Source organism: Melospiza melodia, chromosome 10 (assembly GCF_035770615.1).
Source record: "Melospiza melodia melodia isolate bMelMel2 chromosome 10, bMelMel2.pri, whole genome shotgun sequence".
Lineage (NCBI taxonomy): Eukaryota > Metazoa > Chordata > Aves > Passeriformes > Passerellidae > Melospiza > Melospiza melodia.
The window spans coordinates 20532846-20558843 of record NC_086203.1 but is presented as its reverse complement, the minus strand read 5'-3'; the positions used below and the strand labels follow the sequence as shown (position 1 = coordinate 20558843).

The window sequence follows — 25998 nt, the reverse complement described above, 5'->3', positions numbered from 1 at the left end:
CAGCCAAGGCACAGGCAGTCAGTGGGGTCACGAGGCGGGCCAAGCCTTGCCGCGCACGCCGGGAGCCGGATTTCACGCGCGAGACACAAAGGGCCCCTTTTCAGCCAGAGCTGCTTCCCCTGAGCACCGAGGAGAGGGTGATGCCAAAGCATCTGTGGGGACAGGGACAGGGATGGGCAGGGAGACTGACAGCTTCTTCCCCCAGCTCACGTGGGCCATGATCAGGTCATGCACCACACCCAGGACATCAACACATGGGGGCTTTTGTGATAGAAGGGAGCCAGCAGGCAACAGGTAAATCCCAAAAAGGCCCTGGTCAGCAACTCCCTCTCCCCATAGCACCTATTTTCTGTCCAGACACACCAAGGGTTGTGAACACACTGCAACATCCTTAATCCAAAGCTTTTCGAGAATTCAAGGGGATGTTTCCATAGGCTGCAAAATCTGCTTCCCCAAAGCACCATCATCTCCCTGCCCACAGGACAGGGAGCTGCAGGGGAGACCCTCAACCCTCTCCAGGTCACGAGAGGAGCACCATGTCCTGCTGTTAGGGATGGGGATAACCCACTTAGTGTGAAGAGTTTCTCATTAGTAGTATTATTAGCATTATTATTATCAAAGAAGTGAAATCAAAGCAGCCAGACACAGGCCCAGTTCAGCTGTGCTTTCTGTGGGAGAGAATAAACAAGCTGTGGCAAGCACAAGCCCCAGGGGGGAGCAGATTCCCAAAGGAGACACGATGCATTCATGCCCAAGGCCAGCCAGTTCCAGGACAGAACAGGGAGCTACAGGGATTGTAGTGGTGACAGGGGAGAGAGATAATCCTCAAAAATGAGAGCTCAGCTGGCAGAGAGGGATGTGCAATCCTGGCTACCCTGGCTGGGATGCACTGGCTGCACTGCCCTGTAACCACACCTGCCTTAGGGATCTCCAGTGCCTGGATCCCCCCAGGTGCTGGGTATCTCCTGTAGGGCTGTGGCAGGAGGCATAGCTCACAGCCTCCCTGTTCTGCAACAGCTGTGGGCAGGGAGCCACCGGTGCTCTGAGAGAGGAGCTCAGCTCATCCCCCCAAAAATAACCAGAGAGCACCCAAAACTGGGTCAACCCACATGGGCTACACTGAGCTCAGCAGAGCCCCAAGGCAGCGCCGTGTTTGCATAACGAGGAGCAGATGGCAGTGAAGGAGGGCAGCCGGGTCTGCACTGCACCTCCCAGAATGTCCCACTGCTCCAGCTCCCAGCACAGGGCAGTCACTGGGAGGGGGTTGCACCATCCTCAGCACACCCCCTTCAGTACCACCCTTCTTCCCTCCCTCCATACAACACTTCAAGCACACCCAAAATCAAGTCTTTGGCATCCCCAGCTCAAGAGCTGACACGGGTGCAGTGTCAAACATGCCTTTCCAGCACATGACTGAGCACTCCCACTGCAATCACACACACAGCTTCCTATCTACCCAAAAAATACAAAAGACAACCTGGGAAAATTATAACTGCCCAATAAAAACATTGCCAATTGAGGACAGGCGGTTTCCAGGAAAAACCCAAGCATTAGGACACGAGCTTCATTTCCCTTTCAAAAACATCCCCCGATATTCCTGCTGCTGCATGCTCACAGCTCACGTCCCCTGTCACTTCCCCATCCACAGCACTCCCAGACTGTAGAGTGCAAGGCCAGGTCCCTGCCAGGTCAGGAGTACAGAGGAAGTGGTTCAGTGCCAGCTGCAGCAGTGCTGGAACCCATCCCTGCATTGTTCACCTGGGCATGGCTGGAATTCCCCGAGTGCCCCAGTCCCATGACTGCTGGCACGGAGCACAGCGAGCACACGGGACCAAGGGCTTTCCAAGCCTGGCCTCTCCACATAACTTGGGATCAGCCAAAGATAACTGCCTGCCTGGTACTGCTGCAGGACAAGCTGAGACTGGACTGCCACAGGTTCTGCTGCTGCAACTCACTCAGCATCCCAGGGGATGTGACCTTCATCCCCTCGGTGCCTCCACATCCCAGTCCACAGAGAGAGCTTTGCAAATCTGACATTGCCTGCAAGCTCCTTCCAGCCCCCCCAAAGCTGGGTCTCTCTGCAGCTGGTGGCAGCAGGTGCTGCCCAGCACCCAGCCCTCCCGACAGCAACTGTTGGTGGCAGGGCTGGGGACAGGCTGCAGGGCAGGCACGGGCTCGCGTGGCTTTTTGGGGGGACAAAGGGAGGCTCTGTCTGCACGCAACAGTCTGGACAAATGCTGGGCATGGGAGCTGCCATCCAAGGAAAAGCCAGACACAGCAGTGACTCTGGCCTGACCTTACCCCGGCCCAGATGGCGGGATCCGTGCCCCTCAGCAGAGCAGCATCCATTACAGGGGGTGGGGAGGGAGGCCCCCAGCTGTCAGCGCAGCCCTTCCTCTCCCACAGGAGATGCCAGAGCTTCTGCAAAGGGCAGGGGGGACAGCAGGCTGCAGCAAGCCTAGGGTGGGTGTTTGCCAAGGGGACAGTGGGAAGCACCAAGGGTTTAAAAGCAGAGGGATTGCAGCCACTGCTGAAGGTTGCACCCTCCCACACACATCCTCCCCTCTGCCTGCAGGAGCCACCTTGGCTACGCTCTGCTGAACCCCTGCCAGGTATCGCATCCGCTGGCCGGGGACACGCTGGTGCCACTCAAAGACAGGTCAGCAGCCCCTGCTCAGCCTCCTGCCCTGCCTCCAGCCCTGGCAGCCAGGCAGCAGGATCAGGTAGCTGCTGAGGCAGCGCTTCGCCAGGCAGCCCCTGCCGCAGGAAGGAGGGCTGGGCTGCCCACCTCAAGGTCACTGTAGGGACAAGGAGAGCACCTCGTGGTGCAGGACTTGGAGCCTGCAAAGTGCTCCCAGGCTGCCATCAGAGAGCTCTGCAAAAACAGGGGATCTGGGGGCTCCAGGCAGGATAAGCCTATAAACCTACCCAGCATTCCAGCACTGAGACAGGACCAAGAGCCATCTCTTGAGTCTCATCAGCTCCACGTCCTCATGCCCTGCAGGGCCAGAGTGCCCCACCAGCTCTTTGGGGCACCAAGTTCAAAACTAGGAAAAACAAAGCTTGAGAAAGCCCTGAAGGGAGGGAGGACACTCAAAATACACCAAAATATAAATACATGACCTGCAGTTACGGCTGCAGCATGCAGCCCACACACCAACCAGGTACCCACACTAGTTGACCCCTTCCAAATGGCTCTGAAGGTGCAAAGACCAGGGAAAAACTGAAAAAAAGCAGTTAGAAGAAAATCCAAATTGCCATCTAAAAACCAACCACCAACTCCTCTAGGTAACTGAGGAACTAGAGGTGTAACACTGTCCCTGTGGCTTTTTGAACCCTCCTCCCACATGCTCCTCCCTTCCCATCTCCATCTAAAAGCTCCCATCTGGAGCCCAGAGCAGGAGAAGCCTGCAGCAACCTGACACCAGTCCCTCTGGACCCCTCATTGATCCGGAAGGGAGGACGGGCTGCCTCTATCCCGACAGCCTTGCTGCCGCTGTGCGCCCTCCAAGGACTGCAGAAAGACAAGCAGAACATGTGGGGCTAGAGAGGACCCCTCCACCATGCCCCCCACCCCAACATGTGCTGCCCATGCCCCAAAAACGCTGCTAATAGTCAGAGGCACAGGCAGGTCTGTCAGGGGAACAGGGGCAGAGTGAGTAGGATATATGGGGGCTACACAACAGCATCCTCCTCCAGATTCCTGCCAGGGAAACCACCCTGCCTCCTGCAGGGCACCCTGGCTGCACAGGCCAGGAGATGTAGCAAAAATGCAGAATGCTGTGCCCAAAACAGAGTGCTGAAGCACCTTACAAGTTACAGAGAGATGATCCAAACCCCCCAGCCATGCTCTGGTCCGTAGCAGGGACCCTAGCAGGACCTCCACATGGCCTCTCCGTGGCTGAGGATGTGTTAATGGAAGCTATGTTTACACAGGGCATGTACAGCTGTAATTACAGGCATGATGTTATGATAACAGGAAATCCGTGCCCTGTGGAGATGCAGGCAGAGAAAGGCACGCATGGAGCTCTTTGCTAATTGCCACGAGCAGCCTTTTGTGCCCAGGCAGGGGGCAGGAAGTGAAGGCTCCCCCTCGCCAGCCTGGAGCCATCACACCCACCCTGCCCAGGTCAATGACAAGGCCAGATGGACAGAGGATCCAGATGGACAGAGCCTGCCCCATGGCAGCTCCAGGGCAAGCCCAACTGCCCTCGAGACGTGACAGGATGGGCTCTGAACAACCACCAGCGAGGACTCACCTTGCTTATGTCATAACCCTTCCAAAAGGGCAGAGGTTTTGTAAATTCAGTTGGCAGAGAGAAGCAAGGGGAAATTTCCCCTCATGGGCCCTTTGCACATTACCCCAAATATATCAGGTCACTCTATTATGGAGGCCCAGCCCAACCAGTACCCACGAAGGGCAAGGGCTCATCCCTCCCCATGAGCACCACTGAGGGCTTTCCTACCTTTTTGATCCTCCCGCTCCGTGTGCCCGCAAAGACAACAGTCTGTCCTCTGTAGTCATAGGCAGCCACTGAGGTCATGCCATCTTCCTTATCCACAAACAGAGGGGTCCCCTCGATGGTGACAGTCCCGCCCAGGGGCTGGTTAAAGTCCTGGCCACAGAAGTTGTCGTCGATCTGCAGCGGCTGTTGGAAGAAAGCAGAGGAGAGATGAGATTTTTGCCAATGCCTCAACACGTTGGACCTCACAGATGGCAATCAGCCATCTCCTACCTTCACCCCACAGCTACAGCACCACCTTTGGCATCCTCCTACAGCAGCCATCCCACCTCACTAGCCAAGGGAAGCCATGGGTTGGCATTTCCCTAACATTCCCTACACACTGATGTAAGCCATTGGGACAGATGCATGGCATGCAGGCCCTCTGTACATTTGAACAGGCCCTGCAGACCAAGACCAAGGCTCTCTGTCCCCTGCATCCTACAGAGCAGCACTTACAAACACAGCAGGAGCCAGTGGAGCATCCCTGCTCCCCCCTCCATCCCCATCTCAGACACGTGGGATGCCAGCACAAGCTCCCCAGCACACACACATTCCTCTCCTCCTCAGCCCAGCACTAGCTTCAAAAAAAAAAAAAAAAAAAAAATCAGCTTGGCAGCGAGGCAGGAGGGGCTGAATGCTGCACCCCAGCCTTCCCCCAAAGAAAAAACACTTCCCAGACATGGCCATGCCAAGGCAAACAAGTCAGGGCTCCTGGAAGAGCTTCACTTCACATAGCAAAACCTCCAGCAAACACCCTACCCACCTGCCAGCCCTGTTCCTCCTCCCGCAGGAACGTCTTTGGGAAATCCCCACATTTTTTCCATGCTGCCTTGCCCCAGACAAGGGCCTGGCTCAGCCAGCTGCCTCCTCAGTTCAGATCAAACCCACAGATCTGGGAGAAGTTTTTGCAAGCTTTCCCTCTGCCTGGGGAAAGGCAGAAGCAGGGCTGCACTGGCCTCTGTCCACTCTCAGGGTTGTGAGAGCATGGACTTCTTTCAAGGACAGTGTGAGGATGGGCAAGGCAAAGACAAAGGGATGCCCCCTGTGAAAGCTGAGATGCAGGCAGGGGAGTGGGACCAGCACCAGATCCACAGCATTCACCCCTACCTCAAGCATCCTCACCTGACCTGCTGAGCAGAACAACAGACCCTGGCCACAGCTGCCTGGCCTGGGGGGCACATGGGCCTCCCAGTGTTCCCACATGATTCAACAGCCTCACGTGGTCACACAGCACCAGCAAAATCCCCGCTCTGTCCCAGGCAGTGAAGGGTTTTGCCCAATCCCCAGGGGTGGCAGCAAGCCTGGATGCAGGAGGGTAACGTGGCAAGGCAGGCACGGCTGACAGAGACAGCCTGCTCCGGTCACGGGATTCTTCCGCTTCACAAGGCTCCTTATATAATTTTGAATTTAAAGGGGAGAGAGGTTTTTTGGCAAGCAGCAGGCTCCAAATGCATGCCAGTCCCCAAGGGGTTTTAAATCCATACCGCATGTGCACAGAGCATATGGGAAAATGCCGAGCTCCCAAGCTCCACGTACGCAAGGGCAGTGCAGAGCTCTGCAATTCCCACTCATCTCTGCCTGGGAAGCCAGGACCAGCCCAGACTGGCTCCCACCAACAGGCACCCATGTGGAGGGGAGAAAACACAGCACTTTTCCATGCCCCAGCACAATACACTCGCAGCTTCAATGGCATCAGGCTCCCACAGCCATGGCAGGGCTGCTCGCCCTCCTCACCGTGCCACCATTCCAGCTCCAGGGCCAGTGGTCTCAGTCCCTACTGCAGCAGGAATTCAGTGCTGTGTCAGCCTTCCAAAAGGGAAGGAGCAGTCACACTCAGCCCATCAGACACTCTGGGGATGCCCCCTCAGTTATTCTAACTTCTGGTTTTGGGTGTTAATGTACAAAGATCAGCTCCCTTCCCCGCCTGACTGTTGCTCATGCTTCCCTGAACTAGGGGAACTCCTACAGCCAATCATGACAGACATGGGGATCCCCAAAACAGGAACATGGGCACTGCACGTCTCTGCAACCACAAAAATAAGAGGGAAGGGAAATCACAAGCTCTCCACTCATCCTCTGAATGCCAGCCTTGCCCTCTCCTATCCACTGGCCAACACACACACTAAGCATCCTCCTCTGCATTACGAGAATAGGAATTTTAAAACAGCAGATCCTAGAAAATTATCTTCCTAATCACAGAGTGAGATGCGATCAGTGCTCCAGCTGACACAAAGCTCCCATCCAAATACCTGGGATTCCTCAGCTGCTTTGCTGGGGAAAAGATTCTGTCCCCCGCAGCCCAAATAAACCCCAGCACCTCCCACCCAGCCATCTGCAGCAGCAGAAGGGTTCAGGGCAATGCCACAAAGGTATTCAAGCCCTGGCACCCCTGGGTGCAGGTTCTGCTCTCTCTGAGCTCGATCTGCAGCTTCCCCAACCCCGCGGCTGCTGAATATGCAAGAGGAGAGATGTTGATGGTGTTTACTGCTCTCTGCTTTGTCTCAACATACTCTCTGGGAAATGACAAATACAGCTGCGCTCTGGGACCGAGGAACTCCCGCCGCCGCCATGCCGACACCACCTCGATAAATAATTACGCCGACAATTAGCTCATTAACAGCAAACTGCCTCGTTAGGGAAGCGCGGGCGGCGCAGAGGTCGGGCCAAGGGCGGCAGTGCCGGGGTTGTGGAACCCACCGACAGAGCCCAGCCCTGGCAGATGCGGGCTGCGGGCAGAGCCCAGGCACAGGGACGGAGGGCAGGATGGACAGAGGGACAGCTGTGCCCCAGCCGGTGCTGGGAGGGACAGACAGACACCACGGCACGTGGGGGACAGTGACCTTGCAGTGCATGAGCCTGCGGATGCTGGGATCTGCAGGAGGCATCGGGATCTGCCCGCTCTCACATTTGCATGGATTTTTGCAGGGACGCCAACCTTTAGTCTATTGCATGGGGGGTTGCAGTGTTTCCTTTGGGGGTTTGGGGTTTTTTAAAAATTATTTTTATCTTTTGTTTCTATTTCCATGCTTTCCTTTGGCACCCCTCTCAGTTGCCCCTGGCTCAGACACCCCGGGGCAGCCATCTGCACAGCACAGCAGTCTTCTCTCTCCCAGCACTATTTTTTCCTCCCCAAAACAGGGTCAGGAAATTCGGATTTCCTGGGGAAAGGGACCTGAAGGAGGGGGAAGGCAGGCCCACAGCGAGCAGGAGCGGGTGTCTCCTGATATGCCTTGTCTCATTGCCTCTCTTCAAGCCCACTTACGAAAGCAATGAGGGAGCAGACAGCACGACAAGGCTCGCATCACTCAGCATTATTAATTAGCCAGTAATTCGCCAGTTAACACCATTATAGGCTCACCCCCTTCCCCCTGTGCACCTCCAGGGGCTGTGATGGAGGATGTGGAGGGATGCACAGAGCCAGGGAGGAGGTTACAGGAGGCTGGTACAAAGTGCCAGGCTGGGATGCCAGGCTTTTTGTGCATTAATCGCTGCTCAGGAATAATCCGAGTGTGGTACAGTTTGTTACCACCTGCATTTCTCTGGCTGCCCCGGAAAGGATTTGGCTTATCCTGGCCCACTTTCAGCCAGTTTGTCACCAGCCATTGTCCTGTGCCAGCAAGCTGGGCAGCAAGCCTTACTGAGGAGTCAAAACTCATTTTCTCCCTGGGATAGCCCAGGGAAAGCTGATGCCACATCCCGCTGGCTCCAGGCACTGGCTCTGCCCACACTGCCAGCCCAGGAGCCAAGGGCTCCAGGAACTCTAAATAACTCCCTGCTGCAACATCTGCACTCCAGCTGCAGCCCAGTGCCCTTTCCCAGCCCTGCTACACCAGGCCTTGCTCCCCCCAGTTTGGGGACAGGAGCACTGGGCAGATGCGCTGAGCACATCTGGCCCCAGGCACAAAGACCCCCCAGCCCTGTGCTGCACAGGGGAAGGAAAGAGCCAGGCTACACAACACCAAACCCCTCTCAGTGAAACACTGGGAGCAGCAAAGCCTCTGGAGAGGTTCAGGGGCAGTTTAGGCAGTGGGGCTGGCACAGGGAAATGGCCTGGGTGCTTCCACAAGGTGCCTCTGCTGCATTTGGAAGTCCATGCTCAGGTCTTGGGTCTCACACCAGTGTGAGGAGTCTTCCTACAGAGCCAGTTCCTTCCCCTTCTCACTTCCAGATCACAGCATCCCAGAAAAAGGGAGAGAGAAATGGGAAGCAGGAATTCACTCCACTCACCAGCACAAAAGAGGAATCACTAACATCTCCTCAGCTATCTGCCTGGTTGCCTCTCCTCCCAGCTCCAGCACCAGCTCTGGAGAATTCAGCACTGGTGATGAGTATCCATTGGCCCTGCACTGCTTGAGGTCTGAGAGTGCAGTGCTGACAAAACCTCCTCCAGCATGGGCCAGCCTCAGCCCCTTATTGCCACGAAGGAGCACGGCAAGAGAGCTCCTTGCCCATTTCCATATGGATGGGGTGTAAATCCCAAGCAGCTACTGACTTGAGCAATTACATTTTGCCTCCTTATAAATTAAAAAAAACAGCATATCCTTTATTTTCTGGCCAGTCCTCACCTCCAAGACTGCCATGACCCACCCTAGAGGTGGCTTTATTTTATTAGGGGCACGGAAATTCCTGCCAGAGGGAGGCTACATACTTCCAGTGGTCTAGTTTGGCCTGTGCACAACACAGCAAGGAGGTGAGGGCTTGACTTATGATCCAGTCACATCCTGCCCCACTCTGCCTGGCAGCTGGAGAAGGACTGGGACAGAAAACACCACCTGGAGGAGGGTGTCACTCCCCAGCCCAACTCACACAAAAGCAGGAGCCTCCCCATCACAGCACACATCGTTCCACCCCACAAGAGCCATATCTGCAGGACCCAGAGAGTACCGGAGATCCACTTACTCCCAGGCAGCAATCCTGGGACCATCGGAGTTTAAAACATCCCTGGAGTGCAGGGGGGCAGAGCAGGCTCCCCAAACCAGGGGATGTGGGGCACTGGAGAGGTGAGCTGGGAGCACGGGAGGCAGCGCTGAGCAGTGAGCACAGAGCAGCTCCACGGCAGAGCCAGCAGCTGCACGGCCCAACAGGCAGCCGTGTAACGATTTCATCATTTTCCAGCAAAATTGAATTAGTTCAAAGCCAAAATCTGATTTGTGAGCCCAGCGCTCTTGACAGCAAACCCTTTACTTTGTCAGGCAGCTGTTAGCTGTCTCCTTCAGAGTGCAGTGAGGACGGTGGGAGAGAGGGCAGGGCTACTCTCAGGGACGCCCCTGCCCACCTGCCTGCACCCAGAGCTCTGCTTGAGCACGCCTGGGGGCTTGCTGATGGGTGCTGAACACCAACAAGCCGCACCTGGGGCAGGTGGGTGATAGCAGGTGGGTCAGGACCCCCACCAGACCCTCCCAAACACTCACACCAGCAGCCCGAGCCTGCCTCAGCCCCGTATCTGACCCTGCTTGGGGACTATCCAACCTGTGACCTCTCCATCACCTGGAGATGTAGCCTACAGCAACTACGAGTTGTTTGTAACATTCCCCAGAAAAGAATGCAGTAACAGTAACAGTTCAATGAGAAAACAAACCCAAGAGCCAAGCTGGGAGGTCTCCTGCCCACCAGGACTCAGAGGTCCCACACGGAGCAGCTGAGACACCCAGGTGGGAGCCAGGCAGGAAAACACCTCTCTGGGGACAGAGGGAAGTGTTCTATCAGTTGGGAATCACTGTTCCAGGACAGCAGCACTCACCTCCTGCACCTATGCATGACAGTTTGCACTGGTCACTCCCAAAAGCCACCCCACTGACAGTGCCTTGTGCTCTCCCAGCACCCCATGGAGAGGATGTGGTCCCTCCATGCTGAACATCTGACCAACTTCTGCTGGGACCACCAGCCTCCCCAGCTCCCTCCATCAGGTCTGTGCTCCCTGTCCTGCACTTCCTGCTGCTTCCAACACCTTCTGCTTGGCCACTGCCAAGCCCCAGGTGACAGAACACCCACAAATGCTCTCTGCAAGGGACTCCACAGCAGAGCTGCAGCAGATGCCCTGAGGCCTGAGCCTACCACCCTTCCAGCCCCAACTCACTGGCACTGCCCATATCCACAGGGAAAACACAGCTCAGGTGAAATCACCGGGGAAGGTCCAGCTAGAGAACACCACCAGAAACCAGAAACAGTCTGGCTTGAGTAAAGACAGGTGGGAACTCACCGAGTTGATGCAGCCCAGCTCCTTATTCAAGAGCCAAGGCAGGGAGAGTTTCCCTTCCCCTCTGTAGCATGACTGGATACGCTCCTTGATCTTATCCTTGATCTTCTTCAACGTGAAGAGGCAGAGCACAGACTCCTTGGGAGGCTTAACCCTATTTTTCTGGCCCTGGGAGAAGATGGTGAAGAGGATATCCTCCTGCTCTGAGATGCCCAGGTACTTGGCCAAAGCCTTGCCAGGCTTGGTCAGGTAGGCGTCCTGGATCAGCCGGTACTCAATGCCGTCCTGCACGCAGCCAATGGGGAATTCCACATAGGAGTAGAACTTGGGGTCATCCACACAGAGGCGGACGATCTTGGAGGTGAAAAACTGCTCCCCAGTGGAGTCGGGAGAGGTCAGCTGGGTGTCCAGCTGCAGGGTCAGGTAGTAAACAAACTGCTCGCTGCTGAAGCTGTAGATGTAGTAGATGTCAAAGGTGGGGAACTTGGAGAGTGTATCCGAGGGGATTTTGAGCTGCGAGGAGACAAACTCATCCTGGTAGACGAAGCCAAACATCTCCGCGTTCTCCTCGTTGGCCATCAGCTTGCGGCTGGACAGGGTGGGGAAGTACTCCGACTTCCCGTCAATGGGCGTCCCAATGAAGAGCTTGTTCTGCCCGTTGAGCACCTCGATGATGACGCCGGACATGGTGCCCGACTCGTTGACGCTGGAGAGGTAGTGCTCCTTGCGGTGGTGGGGCTCGCCCAGCTTGAAGAGGTCGTCCAGCCGCAGGAACTGGCAAATCCCCTGGGAGGCACTGCCGCAGGCGATCAGCCGATTCCCCGAGTAGTCCACCAGCAGCAGTTTGTTGACGTTGTTGGTCGTGACCAGCCCGTGCGGGCAGGACTGGACGCTGGGCGGAGGGTAACACTTCTCATTGTCCTCCACGGGCCCCGTCACGTGGGTCCTCAGGAGCGTGAGGTTATTGGAGAGCTTGTAGATCCGATTGACAGCCCCCACGTAGACCTCCCCAGTTTTGTTATGGACCACCAAGTGTGTCAAGCTCCAGTCTGTAACCGGGAAAGTCCTAAAGGGAGATTTGGGGCTGCCTGCCGCCAGCGGTAGCCAGGTGCTCCCCAAGAGCAGCAAGGTCCAAATGTGGATGGACAAGTGGTGCTTGAGCCAAAGGAGCCACATTGCAGCAGCCTCACATCCAGCCAAGGCCATGCCCAAACCCAGCCACAAAATAAATAGAAACAAACCCAAACTAAAGGGATGGGGGAGGGAGGAGGAGCTAATGGGAAACACTCTCCTCTGCTTCCTCTGCGCTCCGCATTCAGGGCATCGTGGGCGTGGCCAGTCCAGTCAACCCTAGAGGGAGAAAGACAAGAAAAGTGGGGTTAGGAGGCTTTCCTGCAGTCTCAAGCATGTTCCACCCCACCCAGGAGACTCTGCTGCTTCACATTTTTCTAGCAGGCAGAAGAGACCCTGACCTGCTGCCCCAATCCCACTCTGTGGCAGTGCTGGGAATGGATGCAAAACCCCAGCTAGCAGCAAGCACAGCCCAAGCCCCTACACAGAGGGGGATCTCAAAAGCACCTTTTAAAGGAGTTGAGAGAGCCCAGAGCCCTGGCATGTTGCCCACTATCCTGCCACCTGCCTGCCAGGAGGGGCATGGGCAGGAGGGGTTGGAGGGAGCACAGGGGCATGGCAAGGACAAGCCTGTCCTTCTGGCATTTCTATGCATTAAAAACACACGTCCAGACATGAGACAGTTGGTTTGAGAGGCTCCAGAGGGACAAGGGGCACACACAGGGGGGATGGAATGCTCTGCCTGCTGCTGTGCCACAGCTGGGGCTCACCAACAGGGAGCAGCCAAGCAGTGGGGAGCCGCCAAACACCCCACACCGGGGTGACCTCTGCATCCCAGCAGCAGGGAGGAGATGGCCACAGGAAACCAGTGCACAGTTCTGCTCTCTGTGTCAGTTCAGCAGCCCCTCCATGATACCCCATCCCTGTCTTCTCCATCCACCCTCCCCACACAGGCACAAGCACCCCTAGACTAACCTGGGGTTGTGTAAACCCCCCTGCAGCACACAGCCCATCCCACCATCACAATCCCTCCCAATCCATCCCAATCCATCCACCTCAGGTGGCACCAAGGTCCATGGCTGGGGCACCAGCTCAGTTTCCCAGCCAGTGCAGATAAGCCACTCCAGAAGGGAGTGGAGGAGAAGGAGAGCCTCTCCCTCTCTCCTTATCACCCATCTCTGACTCAGCCCAGGACAACCTCCCAGAGGATCCCCAGCAGGGAGTGGCACAGGTAGGAAATATGGCCCGCGGTGACTGGCAGCTCTGCAGATCCCAGCCAGGGCAGGGCAGGGCAGGGTGTCAGAGGGCAGCCAGCTGCCATATCAGCAGGGCTGAATGCTGCCCCACCCTCAGCATCCTGCCCTTGGCAGGGCTGTGGGACTCACCAGCCAGGCCTCATGCAAGCCTTGGGGGGCTGCATCATCACCGAGCCCTACGGCTACCCAAACATTCCAAAGAGCATCTTCACTTCTGCTGCTCCCCTCTCAAGCCACAGAGCCAGAGAAACTTTTTTTCCCCTTCTCCAACTCCTAGCATACACAAGACTGCCCTCTCCTTTTTCAGGGCAAGCCCAGCCCTGGCCACCCCTGCAGCCCTGCCAGCTCTCCTGAGCCCCAGATACGTTGGGCAAAGCTTCTGCACCACTTCCACACCCTCTCTGCAGATCTGCCTCTGCCCACAATGCTCCTCACCCTGCTGTCTTCCACTTCCCAACACACCCACCTCCAAGGCAACAGTCTCAAGGGACATTGGGACAACGGCACATGAGCAGCACTGAGACCAAATCCAGATGCCACAAAGCTCCATGGGTGTGGAGACAACCAAAGCACCACCCTGGAAATCATCCCCATGGTCCTAATCACCCATTCCTACCACCTTTTCCAACACTGGAAACCTCCCAGTAAAGAATAGGTAACAAAACTGTCAGGGCAAGGGCACTCCCAGAAGACACACACACTGCTCGGAATCTTCCTTTTTCTGAGCTTGCTGGTAAGACAATAAAGAGAAGCACCCCATATCAGAGCTCATTAGCCCCAAACCACATTGATGTGGGACCGAGTGGCACCGTGAGCACAAACCCACTGGTTAGCCCAGAAAGCCACAGCCCAGCAGCTGCAGGCATTGGGGTTTCCTGAAGGAAACCAGAGAGTGGTTTCCCACCCACTGGCACAGCTGTCACCAAGGCACTGCTCCCATGAGGCTGAGCCCCTCAGGAACAGCACAGTGGCTGCCTGGCAAGGAGACCAGCACCAAATTCATGTGTCAGTGACATGCCAAGGAGAGAAGGAACAGGGAAGATGGGGAAGGTGACAGTGGGAGATCGGTGCAGCGTGGGGATGCCAACCAGAGCATCTCCTGCCAGGATGAGAGAGCACGACGGGGAACTTGCTTTCTTGGTGCATTTCTATGATTCACTGCTTCTATTTCAGGAAGTGGGTGAGAGAACTAGAGGTCGAGCTGCTGCCACAAACCAGGGCTAGAAAGCCCAACAGGAGATTCCCAAATTAACGTAGGGAGCTGCAAATCAGAAGTTGGAACGAGAGCAAAGTGAGGCAGAGCTGGGACAAGCTGAGAGATGACACTCTGCAGAGCTCCTCAGAGATTTCTGCTCCTAAATATACTGCAGCAGCAACATCTCGTCCTAGTGACCTGACACCAGTGGTGGTTTTGTCCAGTAAAAACCATCAGTAACAATTAATAAAAATAAAACAGCACAAATAGTTGGTTTGTCTGCTTTTTTTGTGATTCAGTGATATGGGTTCCTGAACTTTGAACTAAAGCAGGGCTCAAGCTCACCGTGGTGCAGGCAGCCCTGCACTGCTCCCTGCCCGTGGAGCAGCAGCCAAAGGGCATTTCCCTGCTGTCACACAGCCTCCAAGGGCCACAGAGAGGTCACAGGGCAGCTAAGGCAGGGCAGCTCCTCCCCGGGCACCCTCCTTAAACCACAGGGCACCCAAACCCCTGGGGCTGCATTCAACTAGCACCTCGCCCTGGGGTCACCCAGTCCAGGGCCACCAGATGACTGTCACCACCAGGAAGCAAGACTTGCACCACAAACACATCCAGAGCAGTCCAAAGGCATGGAAAACCCTGGGCAGATACCCTGGCGCCAAGCCCTGCCCTGAAACAGGCAGCAATAAAATAATTCACCCCAGCCCTGCTGCATGCATGCCAGCTGGGAGAGCAGGACCACAAATGCAGCTGGCAGTGCTGCTGGGCAGCAAGTGATGCAGCACAGACTGAGCATCCCCAGGGCTCCCCCCACAGAGGGGCCACACCACAGGCCAGACAGCACCACAGGCTTGTGTTTTGATTTCCATGTGCACACACAAACACATAATATATGTATATACACACACATGTATTTATAGAAGGAAAGCAGCCTTCAGAAACAAAGCCAGCACAACAGCCAAATCCTCCCCAGTCCCCTTCATCCCCCCTGGAAAGGACATTTGCTCACAGTTTCACCTCAAAGTGGCCACAGTGAGATGGGTGCAGCCACTGCAAAACTCAGATGGGGGTCACCCACCTCAGCAGGGCCAGCACCCACAGATCCCAGCCTCTCCCAATGAGCCTTTCAGCAGCCCCAGGGATGCCAGTGCCCTCCTTCCTGGCTGCTGGAGAGCTGGCAAGGGGCAGCAGCACTCATCCCCCCAGGCTGAGAGCTCCCTGCTCCTACAATGTGCCCAAAAACCTGTGCTTGGGACGGGAGATCACACTTTGGGAAAACAATCACCACTTTTGATAGCACAAAGCAGGAGTACTGGGATGGAAAAACTAACCTTAAAAGGCAAAGACTGGACAGAGAGTTAAGGACCACCTCTCCACTCATCCAGGCAGCAAGTCCAAGAGTCAGCACCAGCCTGCAGAGCAGCAGCCCTCGGGGGAGCACCCACAGACAGGGTTTAAACATGCAGACAAGCACAGAGGTGCAGATCTGGCACTCACAGACCCGCCTGCCATCCCTGCTTTTCCATCAACACGACCCCAGCAAGTTCTCTCCCAGCAAAACACCCCAAGAGCTTTATAGCCTTGCACTTTAGCAAGGGAGGTTGGAGGAGAGAAGGTGTGGGATTGAAAACCCCCACATAACCCACCCACAAAAGGGGAAATGGTATCTAAAGGGCCTTTACCTGTAATCCCTCCAAGCCACTGGCTGCTCTCAGCAATGAGAAACAGCCAAGAAGGGACCAGCTACAAACTGCCAGTAATTAGCAAAGGGGAGAGAGGGGAGATTATCCAGGGGAGAAAAAAGCCTTCAGGCCACAGGAGAGGCAGTCTCACCCCAGAGTTGCTGTATTTTAAGTTCACCTGGCTGGGAAAAGCCTTGCAATGAGGAAAGCCTGGTGGTGGTACAAATTGGAGCTGCACTACACATGCAGTTGCTGCAACAGGGCTAAACTTTAACTCCTTCTTTCACTGCATGCAGTCATTGAAACTATTTGGTTAGAGTCCCTCCCTAGCCAGTGAGTTAAATCATTAAAAACCTTATCCCGGGCTCAAACCACACCCTGATGAAATCAATAGCAGGCTCTGAGGCTGCCCCAATCTCCATTAATATCACCCAATCAAGAATATCTTCAGTTTCTTCCCAGGTTCCTGCCATCCCTCCCAGGCAGGGGCTGAGGACTCCATCCTGCCATCCACCCCAGCTTCCACTCCTGCCCTGCAAGGATCTTCTGGGCAAAGAATTCAGCCTCTTTTGTTCTGAGAAACATGACAAGGAGAAGCAGCCATCCACTGCCCAAAGGCTCATGAAGCTTGACCCTCAGCAAAAAGGAGCATAAAAGAACAAGCAGTGAGGAAATTAAATAGCATTTCTCAAGTGCACAATTCCCCTTCTCTGGTCCTCTGCAAGAAGTCATGTCACGCCAAGAACAGCTTGAACTCCAGAGCAGCTCTGGAGCCACTACGTGCACTCACCACTGCAGGCTGCTCTGCAGAGAGCCCTTCCAAAAAGGGCTCACAAGCATTTCCGAGCTGGAAACCCAGGCTTCCACAACCACAGCGTCCCAAGGCAAGGAGGCACATGAGGACAGCCTCAGCAGCCCTTCCAGGAAAGCAGGCATGGACAGAGACCTTACACATTTCCCAAATCCATACACCAGGAGTGAGAGCTGGTGGCTGTCCTTTGCCTTATTCCCACAACTCACCTGGGTATCACAGTCCATGCAGGGCCCTGCAAGGGCTGCTGAGGGGTTTTCTGTTTGCAGCCCACGTGCTGGATCTGAGCTTCTCAGGAGAAAGTGCCCCCCACCCTCCCTTGTGCTCCCTGCAGCTGAGAGACGAGCACACAGACCTGGACCAGTGCACAGCCCGTGGGCATCATCCACACAGGACACAGCCTGCTGCTTCCCATCCTCCTTCAGGAAGTCTGTCCATCAGTTCCTCCAACCCCTCTGTGCCTCTCATCATCCCCAGACCCCAACCCAAGGCACCAGCACACCAGCCATGGGACTGTGGTTTCCTACTATCAACACCCAGGTCAGTTCAAGGCTTCAAAGACCAGCCTGATGTAAATTTTGTCACCTCAATCAGGACCAATTAATAACATCTTGCCCACATCTTAAGAGCAATGTAGTACAGACCAAATTCCCTGAAGGCCACCTCCCCGTTTGGCTTTGGCCCACACACTCTCAGACTCTGATTCTCACAACCCATCAGCCCACTGCCCCACATAAATGTCCCAAAAACCAGCCCTGCTGGCAGAGGTCACCTTGGTCCAGCTGGACCTGCAGAGACCCAGAAGGTCACTCACAAGCAAGGTCTCTAAACAGCAGGGAAGTCCAACAAGAGATCCTCTGGCCATCAGCATCCTTCCCCTGTCTGATCTCATTCCCTGGGGAATAACACATCACTCATCATGTCTCACTCCCCAGCCTGCTGCTCCACATCCCTCACTGGGCCAGGGCAGCCACAAACACAAGTCATGATCTTACCCTCCCCAGATCAATGCCCCTCTTCCAACCCAGCTCTCCAAGCTGCATTTTCACCTCTCTGTCACAAGCGCTTTCCCCAAATCCCAGAGGGAATCTGGAGAGATCCCTCTTTGCAATGGAGCACTGCCACCCGAGCATTCCTGGTTGCTGGATCCCCTCTACTCCAGCAAAGTGAGCTCATTCTGGGGTTGGTTTAATCCCAGCTAAGCTGAAACTCCCATGGTTCTGCCTGGCCCCTTGCTGACACCAGCACTTGTGCTGTCCTGTGGCAAGCCAGGCACGACTGCCATCACATTAGTTCTGATTAAAACAACCACAAAACTTCTCCAAATGAGTTTTCCCAAGCCACGTGTTCTTCTCCTTCCCCTACCATCCTTCCATCCTTCCCCCTCTGCTGTTTCAGTTATGCTGCCCCAAGAACCACAGCTGGAAACAGTTCAGGTCCTGGCTCTGCTTCCCCTGCAGAGTTTCCAGCTCAGCATAGCCCTATGTTGTATTTTCCCAAGGTGAAGTGAGACATCCAGAGAGAGAGCAGAGCCTCATCTGGCAATGGGACAGGCAGAGAAAGGAAAACCCCAAAAGTCCCCCCACAGCAACACCACCACAGGGAAATTGTTCTGAGAGTCCAGAAGAAGCCTCATTCACAGCACCACGGGCAAAGAGCATCTGATATTAACAGGGAGGTGCCACAGCAGTGGCTGTACCTGCACTCTGCTTTCCTATGGGCAGTGCCAGCACACCCCACCCCAATTTCCGACAGCAAGGGGGTCTCACCCACCAGACCTGGCAGAGCACACTCCAAAGCGTGGGTGCAGCCATGAGCTGCTGGCTGGGAGGGAGAGCAGAGCAAGGCTTCTCCTCCTCCTGCAGACCCCAGCTGCAGCCCCAGGCCACGTTAGACACGGGCACCACCTTGCTCTATGGCCTGATGCCATGCATGAGGAGCTGAGATTCCAACAGGCATCAGCATCATGGACCGGCTCCTTCCGTGCAGAGCCGAGAGGAGGCGGCTGCTCGCCTGTGCTGGGAGGGCTGCCCGAGCACCTCTGCCAAAAACCTACTTTGTGCTAATGAAAGTGGCTGGATGGCAGCTCCAGCAAGCGCCACCACCCCCACAGAAGGCCAGGGAGCCATACAAGGCACAGCCAGTGGGCCAAGAGGTCCTGCTGTGCTGGGAGCTGACACCTCCCCGGCACTGTGGCATCCCTCCCTCGCAGCCCTCTCCGTGCAGAGCGGGACCTCTCCCGCATGTGCCAGCGCCCCAGGGCACCTCGGCTGATCAGGAACAGCAGCAGCAGCCCTGGAGGCCGGGGCCGCTGGCAGCGTCATGGGGCTCGGCAGCGGCTCTCCTTCGGAAACGGCGCTGCTTCCCTGCCTTCCTCCTCCCCCATTTCTTCCCGATGACATCAGCCTGAAAAACAGGTTCTTGACTTCAGCAGGGCTCATCGGGCCGATTCTGGTCCCGGCAGAGAGGGAGAGCCCCCCCTTGACTCCAGAGAGGAAGCAGCCATGCAGGAGCCGGACACGGAGATAAGCAGCAGCGGGCAGGCAGGGACCCTGCCAGCATGCCAACACTTGTAGGAATAAAAACCATGGAGAAGGAGATGAGGGTGGAGGGAATGCAACACTGGGGAACAGATATAAATGTTTTACAGAGGCCATGGCAGCTGGAAGCTGGGGCTCACACCCCGGCTCTGACACTGCTCTGCCGCAGGGCAGCCAGATCTACCCAGTGCAAAAGTCAAATCCCAGGGCAGGGCAGACTCCCATCGAGCTCCAGCTCGCAGAGCCCAACAGCAAGCCCTCGGGCTGGCCAAAATCACAATGCAGGACTTAACACCATCCAGCAAAGCCTTCCGAGGGCCACAAAGCTGGACACGGACCAGCAGGGAACACACGATCCTGCGAAACATCCTGCCCACCAGCCAAGCTCCAAGATTATTTTTAAACTCCTCCTAAAATATTTTTGGGTTTTCCTCTTCCCCTGTTGAAACTAACAGTCCGCACAGGAAGAGCGAAGCAGCCGCCCGTACACAAAGCCCGGCCGCATGCACAAAGCAAACAACTTGGTGCCATTACAATCACCTGCGATGTTATCGGCAGCTCTGACGGGGTCGGCGCTGGCAGGAGGAAATGTGGTTTTCACATCGTGCCACTTGAAACGAGTGCGACCATCCTTCCTCCCCCCTGCCCTCCGGCAGTCATGCCAACACCCTGGTAAAGAGGGGGAACAGCCCGTGCATGTGGGGCTACACACACAGGAAATTTCTCCCCCTAACACAGGAATTTATGTCTTCTCTTGCCAGGAATTTACTTCTGTGAGAGAGACTGAATATTTTGACAAACAGTTGTTTAACTAAACGCATAAAGTAAAGGATTCACAGGGCTCCTACAATGACACCAAGACTTGCCTGGATGGGGAGGTGAATCTGCAAAGGAACATGCCCCCGACATCGAAGCATCCAAGCTTCCCAATAATTTTGGGAAACCATCCCTGCTCCCAACCCTTCACATGCCAGACTGCATCTCTGCTCCTCCAAACTCCCAAGAAAACATGAAGAGTCACTCAACATTTATCAGTTCAAAACACATGTGCAATTAGCAGGATTTTTTTTTCCTCCCTCCAGTATAATTATACATGTTTTAATGCAATTACCACCCCTGTATTTTGTACATTAAACAGTAGGCAACCCAAGGAAGAGAGACGCTTTTATTTTTCTTGGCTTTGCCTTCCTGAAAATAACACTATGTTGCAAAATAACTCCGGAAGACAGGCTTATCTTCACCAGAAAAAGAGGGAGAGAAGAAAACAAAAAAAAACGGGAAGAGGGAAGGAGAAATCTCACAAACAAAAAGCGGGGATTGCAGTGTCCCTCCACGCTACCCTCACCCTCCAGTCCCCACACAAACCTGTACCTGGAAACCGCCCCTGATTCCACAGACAGGACTCAGAAGCAGCCTCAGCCCTTCGCCATCGCCAACAGAAAGGAAAACTGGACCAAGAGAAGGACAGAAAGGAAAACTGAACCAAGAGAATGGTCCTGGTTACTCAAGCTGGGGTCATTAGCCGGATTAAAGCGCCAAGCTCCGGCCAGCAGCACGGAGAGCAAAGTGCAGCTAAACTGCCCAAATTGGATTAGCAGCGCTCCCGGGCCTCTGTGCCAACTTGGCTGGCAGATTGAGGGATGCTCAGGATGAGGAGGTGGGCAGCCAGCCCCAGGGCTGATCTGCAGGCTGCCGGTGGGGAGAGGAGGGATGAGGAGGAGATGGTCCCTGCGCAGCAGGTCCCCAGAGCCACACAGCCAGTCTCTGGCACCCCTGGCATGTTCTCACCTTGGGCACTTTCTCCCGCAAAATCCCTCACAATCTCAGCTCAAGGAGCAAAGAGGATATGGCACCCTGGCTTGCACCAGGCCCTGAGCTGAACCCAGCAATAAAATTCTCCTCTGTGCTTCAGGCAGCTCACGAGGGTCTCTGGCCCCAGGCACAGACCAGCACAGCTGGGCACAGGCCAGGGCTGCATTTGGCTCTCATTACACCGAGACACCATGGGGACAGAGCAATCACCCAAAATAGTCCATCTTGCACCATGCAAGGCAACTTCAGAGGAGAAAGGAGCAAAAGTGTTTTTGGAATGTGAGCCTGATGACCTGGATGTGGAGTTTTCTTCCAGACTCGAACATCTTGACACACCAGCAACAAAGAGGAGGCATTCCAAGCCTTGGCTAAAGGGAAAATAAACTTTGAGATGTTTTTCATTCAGGTTTTTAAATGGTGGCTTCCACCTGGAACAACGGCTGGAGGCAGCAACAGAGGGCTCAGGGAAGCAAGGCAAACAAGGACACCTTCCTGTGTCTGGCTATGCTCTGACAAACCCATGGGAAGGTGTGGGCTTGGACACAGCACATGGCAAGTGCAGGGCAGAAGAGCCAGGACTGCCCATGCCTGGCACTGAAACCACCAAAACTTAATTATTATCTGCAGCTTTTCTCCTCCATGAGGCACAAAGTGTTTGCTCAAACGTGACCTCCAAGCATAGCAGGCAGACCATGTTGGGGTATCTACACCCCAGGCTGCACCCTGGGTGAGGCTAAGAGGGCATGGATGAGGCTGTGGGTCAGGGATGGTGTCAGAGCACACATATTCTCACCAAGTACCATTTATCTGTAGTGGGATGTTCCCCAGAGCACAGCATGGAACACTTCCCAGGTACAGCCAGAGAAGAAGCTGGTTGTCTCCAGTCTAAAGCCAAACCAGCCACCTCACCAGTGGATGGTGGCAAACCCTTGCTCCTCCTCATTTTGCATGAAGCCATGGCACTCAGCACCTTGCAGGGAAAAGGGGCCCCAACCCAAACTCAGGAAAGTTAAGGAGTCATGGTACATGCTGAACTAAGCTCCACATCACTCCTAATTCCCAGCCTTTGGGCCTTCCTCTACACACACAGTACATCACCAAGGCATTCACTGGTCAAACCCTGGCTAGGAACCCTCTAATCACTAGTTTTTTCCACATAGCACACAAACTTGAAGGAGACATTAATGGACCAGAGACGACAACAATCTAAGTTCTCAATACGTGCATTCCACCAGTTCAGATCAATGAAAAATTCAAGCTTGCAGGCAGTGAGGATGGCACTATGGGCATTGGGGCAACCCATGCCCACCCTCCTGTCGCTGCACAGAGACATGGCACCAACTCTGCTGTCCTGGCTCTTCCAAGGCTCCCCTTCCATTGACCAGAGGTGCCAAAAACCATCACTGACTCCTCACTGGGGACACCAATGACCAAGGCACCAGAACACCCTAACAGAAAGGCAATTACAACAAAGCCCAGCGGGACTCAGCAGCAGCCCGGCAGGGTGACGCTCCCCCGGTTCGAGGAGCCGCTGTGCCAGCCCGGTCTGTGCTGCTCGGGAGCTGCCGGCTCAGGGCTGGCTCCGGCTCCCTCGCGGCGCTGAGCGCTGCAGCCAGCAACAAAGGCCCTGACCCACACTCAGCACACAGAATAAACACACCCGAGCTCCCCTCATTAACTCCGATCCCAGGGCCAGATCCTTCGCTTTGTTCGGCAGAAGTGAAACGCAGCGAAGGCGCGGCAATCACCGGCCCGGCGTGACACGGGCACGCAGGGAGCAGGGCCGGGAGCAGGGCCGGGAGCAGGGCCGGGAGCAGGGCCGGGAGCAGGGCCGGGGCAGCCCCGGCCCCGCCGTGGAGGAGGGGAGGCGGCGCTGCCAGCTCGCAGCAGCAGCGCCGCTTTATTGCCCTTCCCATCCCGGCTGCGCTAAGCCCGCTGAAGCACGCTCACCGCCCGGGAGCCGCCGGCACGGCCCCGGCCCCGTCTGCAGCGCAGTTCCGAGCAGTTTGTTTATCTCTGCCTCGCTCGGGGAAAGGGCTTTGTGTGACGGAGCACAAGCGCTCTGCTCCGCGGCTCCGTGCGCCAAGGCAGATGCCTGCGCTCTGCTCCAAATCTGATGCTTCTATTAAAAAAAAAAAAAAATAAGCCAAGAGGGGAAAAACTCTCCCCGGCGCTGCTATCACCGTGCTAAACAAAAGCAATGTCGCCAAAACTTTAATCTTCAGGGTAGCAGCTGCAGAAAGCCCAGGCACCCAGTGGAGCAGGAGCCAGGCAGCCCCCGGCGCTGCCTCCCCGCAGCCCCCCGAGAGCAGCGAGCGCATCCAGGCTTGTCTCTCTAGGAGAGCCACGGGCGGATGGGGAGCACCAGATCACACGCATGATCGGGGATTTTGAATCCAAACTTCCTTACCAGCCTTCCTCACAGCCCCGTGTCGCCACACCGCTGCCGGCACCGGCATCCACTGGCACCAGCAGATCGCTCGGCGGCGAGCGGGAAGAAGAAAAAAACCTTCCCTCCTTGCAGCCACTTAAGAAATTATCCATGCATCCTCCCAGAGGCATCTGCCCCACTGCTTTTCCTTGGCTTCTCCACCTTTCCGCCCTGTTCGGTCACCAGTGTCTTAAGAGAGAGACATCGAGTCACTCATTTTACCCACTGAGTATATACAAAAGACCCTGGGATTGTTCAGGAAGCAATTAGCCGCTGTTCAGAGGAAAATGGTGTTTTCAAATGGATAACCTTTGATGTAGTCAATAGCCTCAGCTCCTCTCTTTTTTTTCCCCTTTCTTTTTAATTCTTGCAGCCGCACACGAAAGAAAATAAAAAATAAAAAATTTAAAAAATAAATCCAGCAAAAGGCTGATAATTCCCCCCGACACAGCTCTCGCTCAGCAAAAAAGGATTTTCTCGCAAGCTGGAGGAAAAGCAGCTTCGGGAGGCGGCTCATCTGCCCAACTTTTCTCCCCTCCGTGTCCCGGAGCATACGAGAAGGATCATGAATATTCATCCCCCCCCGTTAGCAGGTTCTGCTTTTGTTTTGTCCTCCCCAAGCAGAAGCCAGGGGGGAGCTAACAAGTGAGGTTAATGCCTGTCTTTTCTCTCCCATCCGCCTCCTCTTTAACCAGTGACCTTCATGTTAAGCCCTGTTTACACACCAGCCCCCCTCCCCTGGCTCCCCCTACCCCGGCGCTCGGCCAGAGGCAGAAGGAAGAATTTTCCCCCAAGGAAGACGAGGGAGGAGAAGGCGATTGCGGGATTCCGGGATTTATTTCAGCATGCCATAGAGATTTTGCAAATCCCTCCCCGATCGCACGCCGGAGCTGCCGCGTGTGTTCGCCGGGCTAAGGGAAGGGGCTAAGGGACCCCGCAGCCGGCTTTATCCGCCGCCTTCCCCGTTCACACCGGCGGCGGGAGGCGCGCACCGGCGCAGCCCCGCACAGGTACCGCAGCCTCCCACGCCTCGCTCGGAGCTGCCCGGCGCTGCGCTGCCAAACTACAGCGCGATCACAATAGTACCGATCACAGCGAGGGCACGGCAGCCATCTCACCCCATCCCATCCCATCCCGCAGGGCGCCCACGGCACCTCCCCGCCGGTTGGGGAGCGGGGAGCGCGGAGGGAACGGCGGCGCTGTGGGCTCCAGGACGAGCCCAGCCCGGATGCCGCGCACCGCGCCCCGGCGGGATGCGGGATGCGAAGCGGCGAGAATACGTGAATGGATACGGGATAGCACAATGCGGGGAGGGCAGCGGGGACACGGGGCAGTGCGGACACAGCGGTGACAGCGAGGATGCGGGGCAGCACGATGCGGGGATGGCAGCGGGGACGCAGGGCAGGGCAGATCCGTGATCCAAGGCGGCCAGCACTGAAGGGCTGAGCCCGGCTCACGTTCCCAGCGGTGCCGGACCCGGCGGGGCTGGGGCAGCGAACGCCACCGAGAGCCGGGGCGGGAGGGTGCAGCGGGGAGGGAGGGAGGGAGGGGAGGAGGGAGGCGGCCGAGCCCCGCCGCTACACCGGCTAGGGAGGCACCGCTGGCACCGGCTCCCCGCGGGAGCGCCCCAGCCCGAGCAGCTCCGCGATGGGAGGCGGCCCCCAGCCCGTCCAGCCCGTACCTGCCCGCTCCTCGGCACACACCGCCCCGAGACCCGCGCGGGGCGTGCGGCGGATAAAGAAAGAGGCTCGGTCCCGGCTCGGTTCTGTCCCCCCGCGGGAGGCGGCTCCCGGAGCCGCGGGGCGCAATGCGGGCTGGTCCCGGCGGCAGCAGCGCGGCGCCGGCCCTGCCCGGCCCAGCCCAGCCCTGCCCGGCCGCCGCGGCCCCTCCGCGCCCCCCGACGGGGCCGCCGTGCCCTGCCCGGGCCAGCCCCGCGCCGTCGCCGCGGTGCCAATAAAGCCAAATATTTTAGGGGAGCCGTAAAGCCAAATCCGCGTTATTTTTAGCGAACCGACCGATCGCGCTCATCGCGCCGCGCCCGAAAGTTGCAGCCGGGTTACTCACGGCTCCGGTCCCCGCTCGCCTCCGCCGTGCCAGCCATAATTGCATTCCACACCAAGCCGCCCGCCGGGCCGCCGCCGCCTTCTCCGCCGCCGCTGCCTCCTTCTCCTCCGTCCCCTCCTCCTCCTCCTCCTCCGCGCCCGCCTCCCCCCGCCGCCGCCGCCGCCGCCGCCGCCGCCGCCCGGGGCTCCGCGCCCGCCTCGCTCTCGCCGCCGCCGCTGCCCCGCATGAATGGGACGGGGCGCGGGGCCCCGACGGAACGCCGCCCGCCGCGCGCGCCCCCGCCGCGCGCACGCGCGCACGCCCCGCACCGGCGGCGCGAGGGAAGAGCCCGGGGAGGCGGGGGCGCGCCCGGGGCCGCCTGCAGGGGGCGCCAGAGGCGGGGAGGGGGCGGGGCCTGGCGGGGTGGGCGGGGAGATGTGGGTGGGGCCGCCACGC

General features: G+C 56.7%; 1 protein-coding gene across 1 annotated transcript in view; it reads right to left on the bottom strand.

Moving 5' to 3' along the window:
• PLXNA1 (plexin A1) overlaps positions 1-25682 on the bottom strand; it is a 111668-nt gene extending 85986 nt beyond the window's left edge. Inside the window, exons 1-3 of the mRNA XM_063164785.1 lie at positions 25564-25682; positions 10705-12051; positions 4467-4649 (exon numbers count right to left, since the gene is read on the bottom strand). Of these exons, the coding sequence (XP_063020855.1) occupies positions 4467-4649; positions 10705-11907 (1386 nt within the window). The 5' untranslated portion in view covers positions 11908-12051; positions 25564-25682. The remainder of the gene's footprint in view (positions 1-4466; positions 4650-10704; positions 12052-25563) is intronic.
• Positions 25683-25998: the final 316 nt, after the last annotated feature.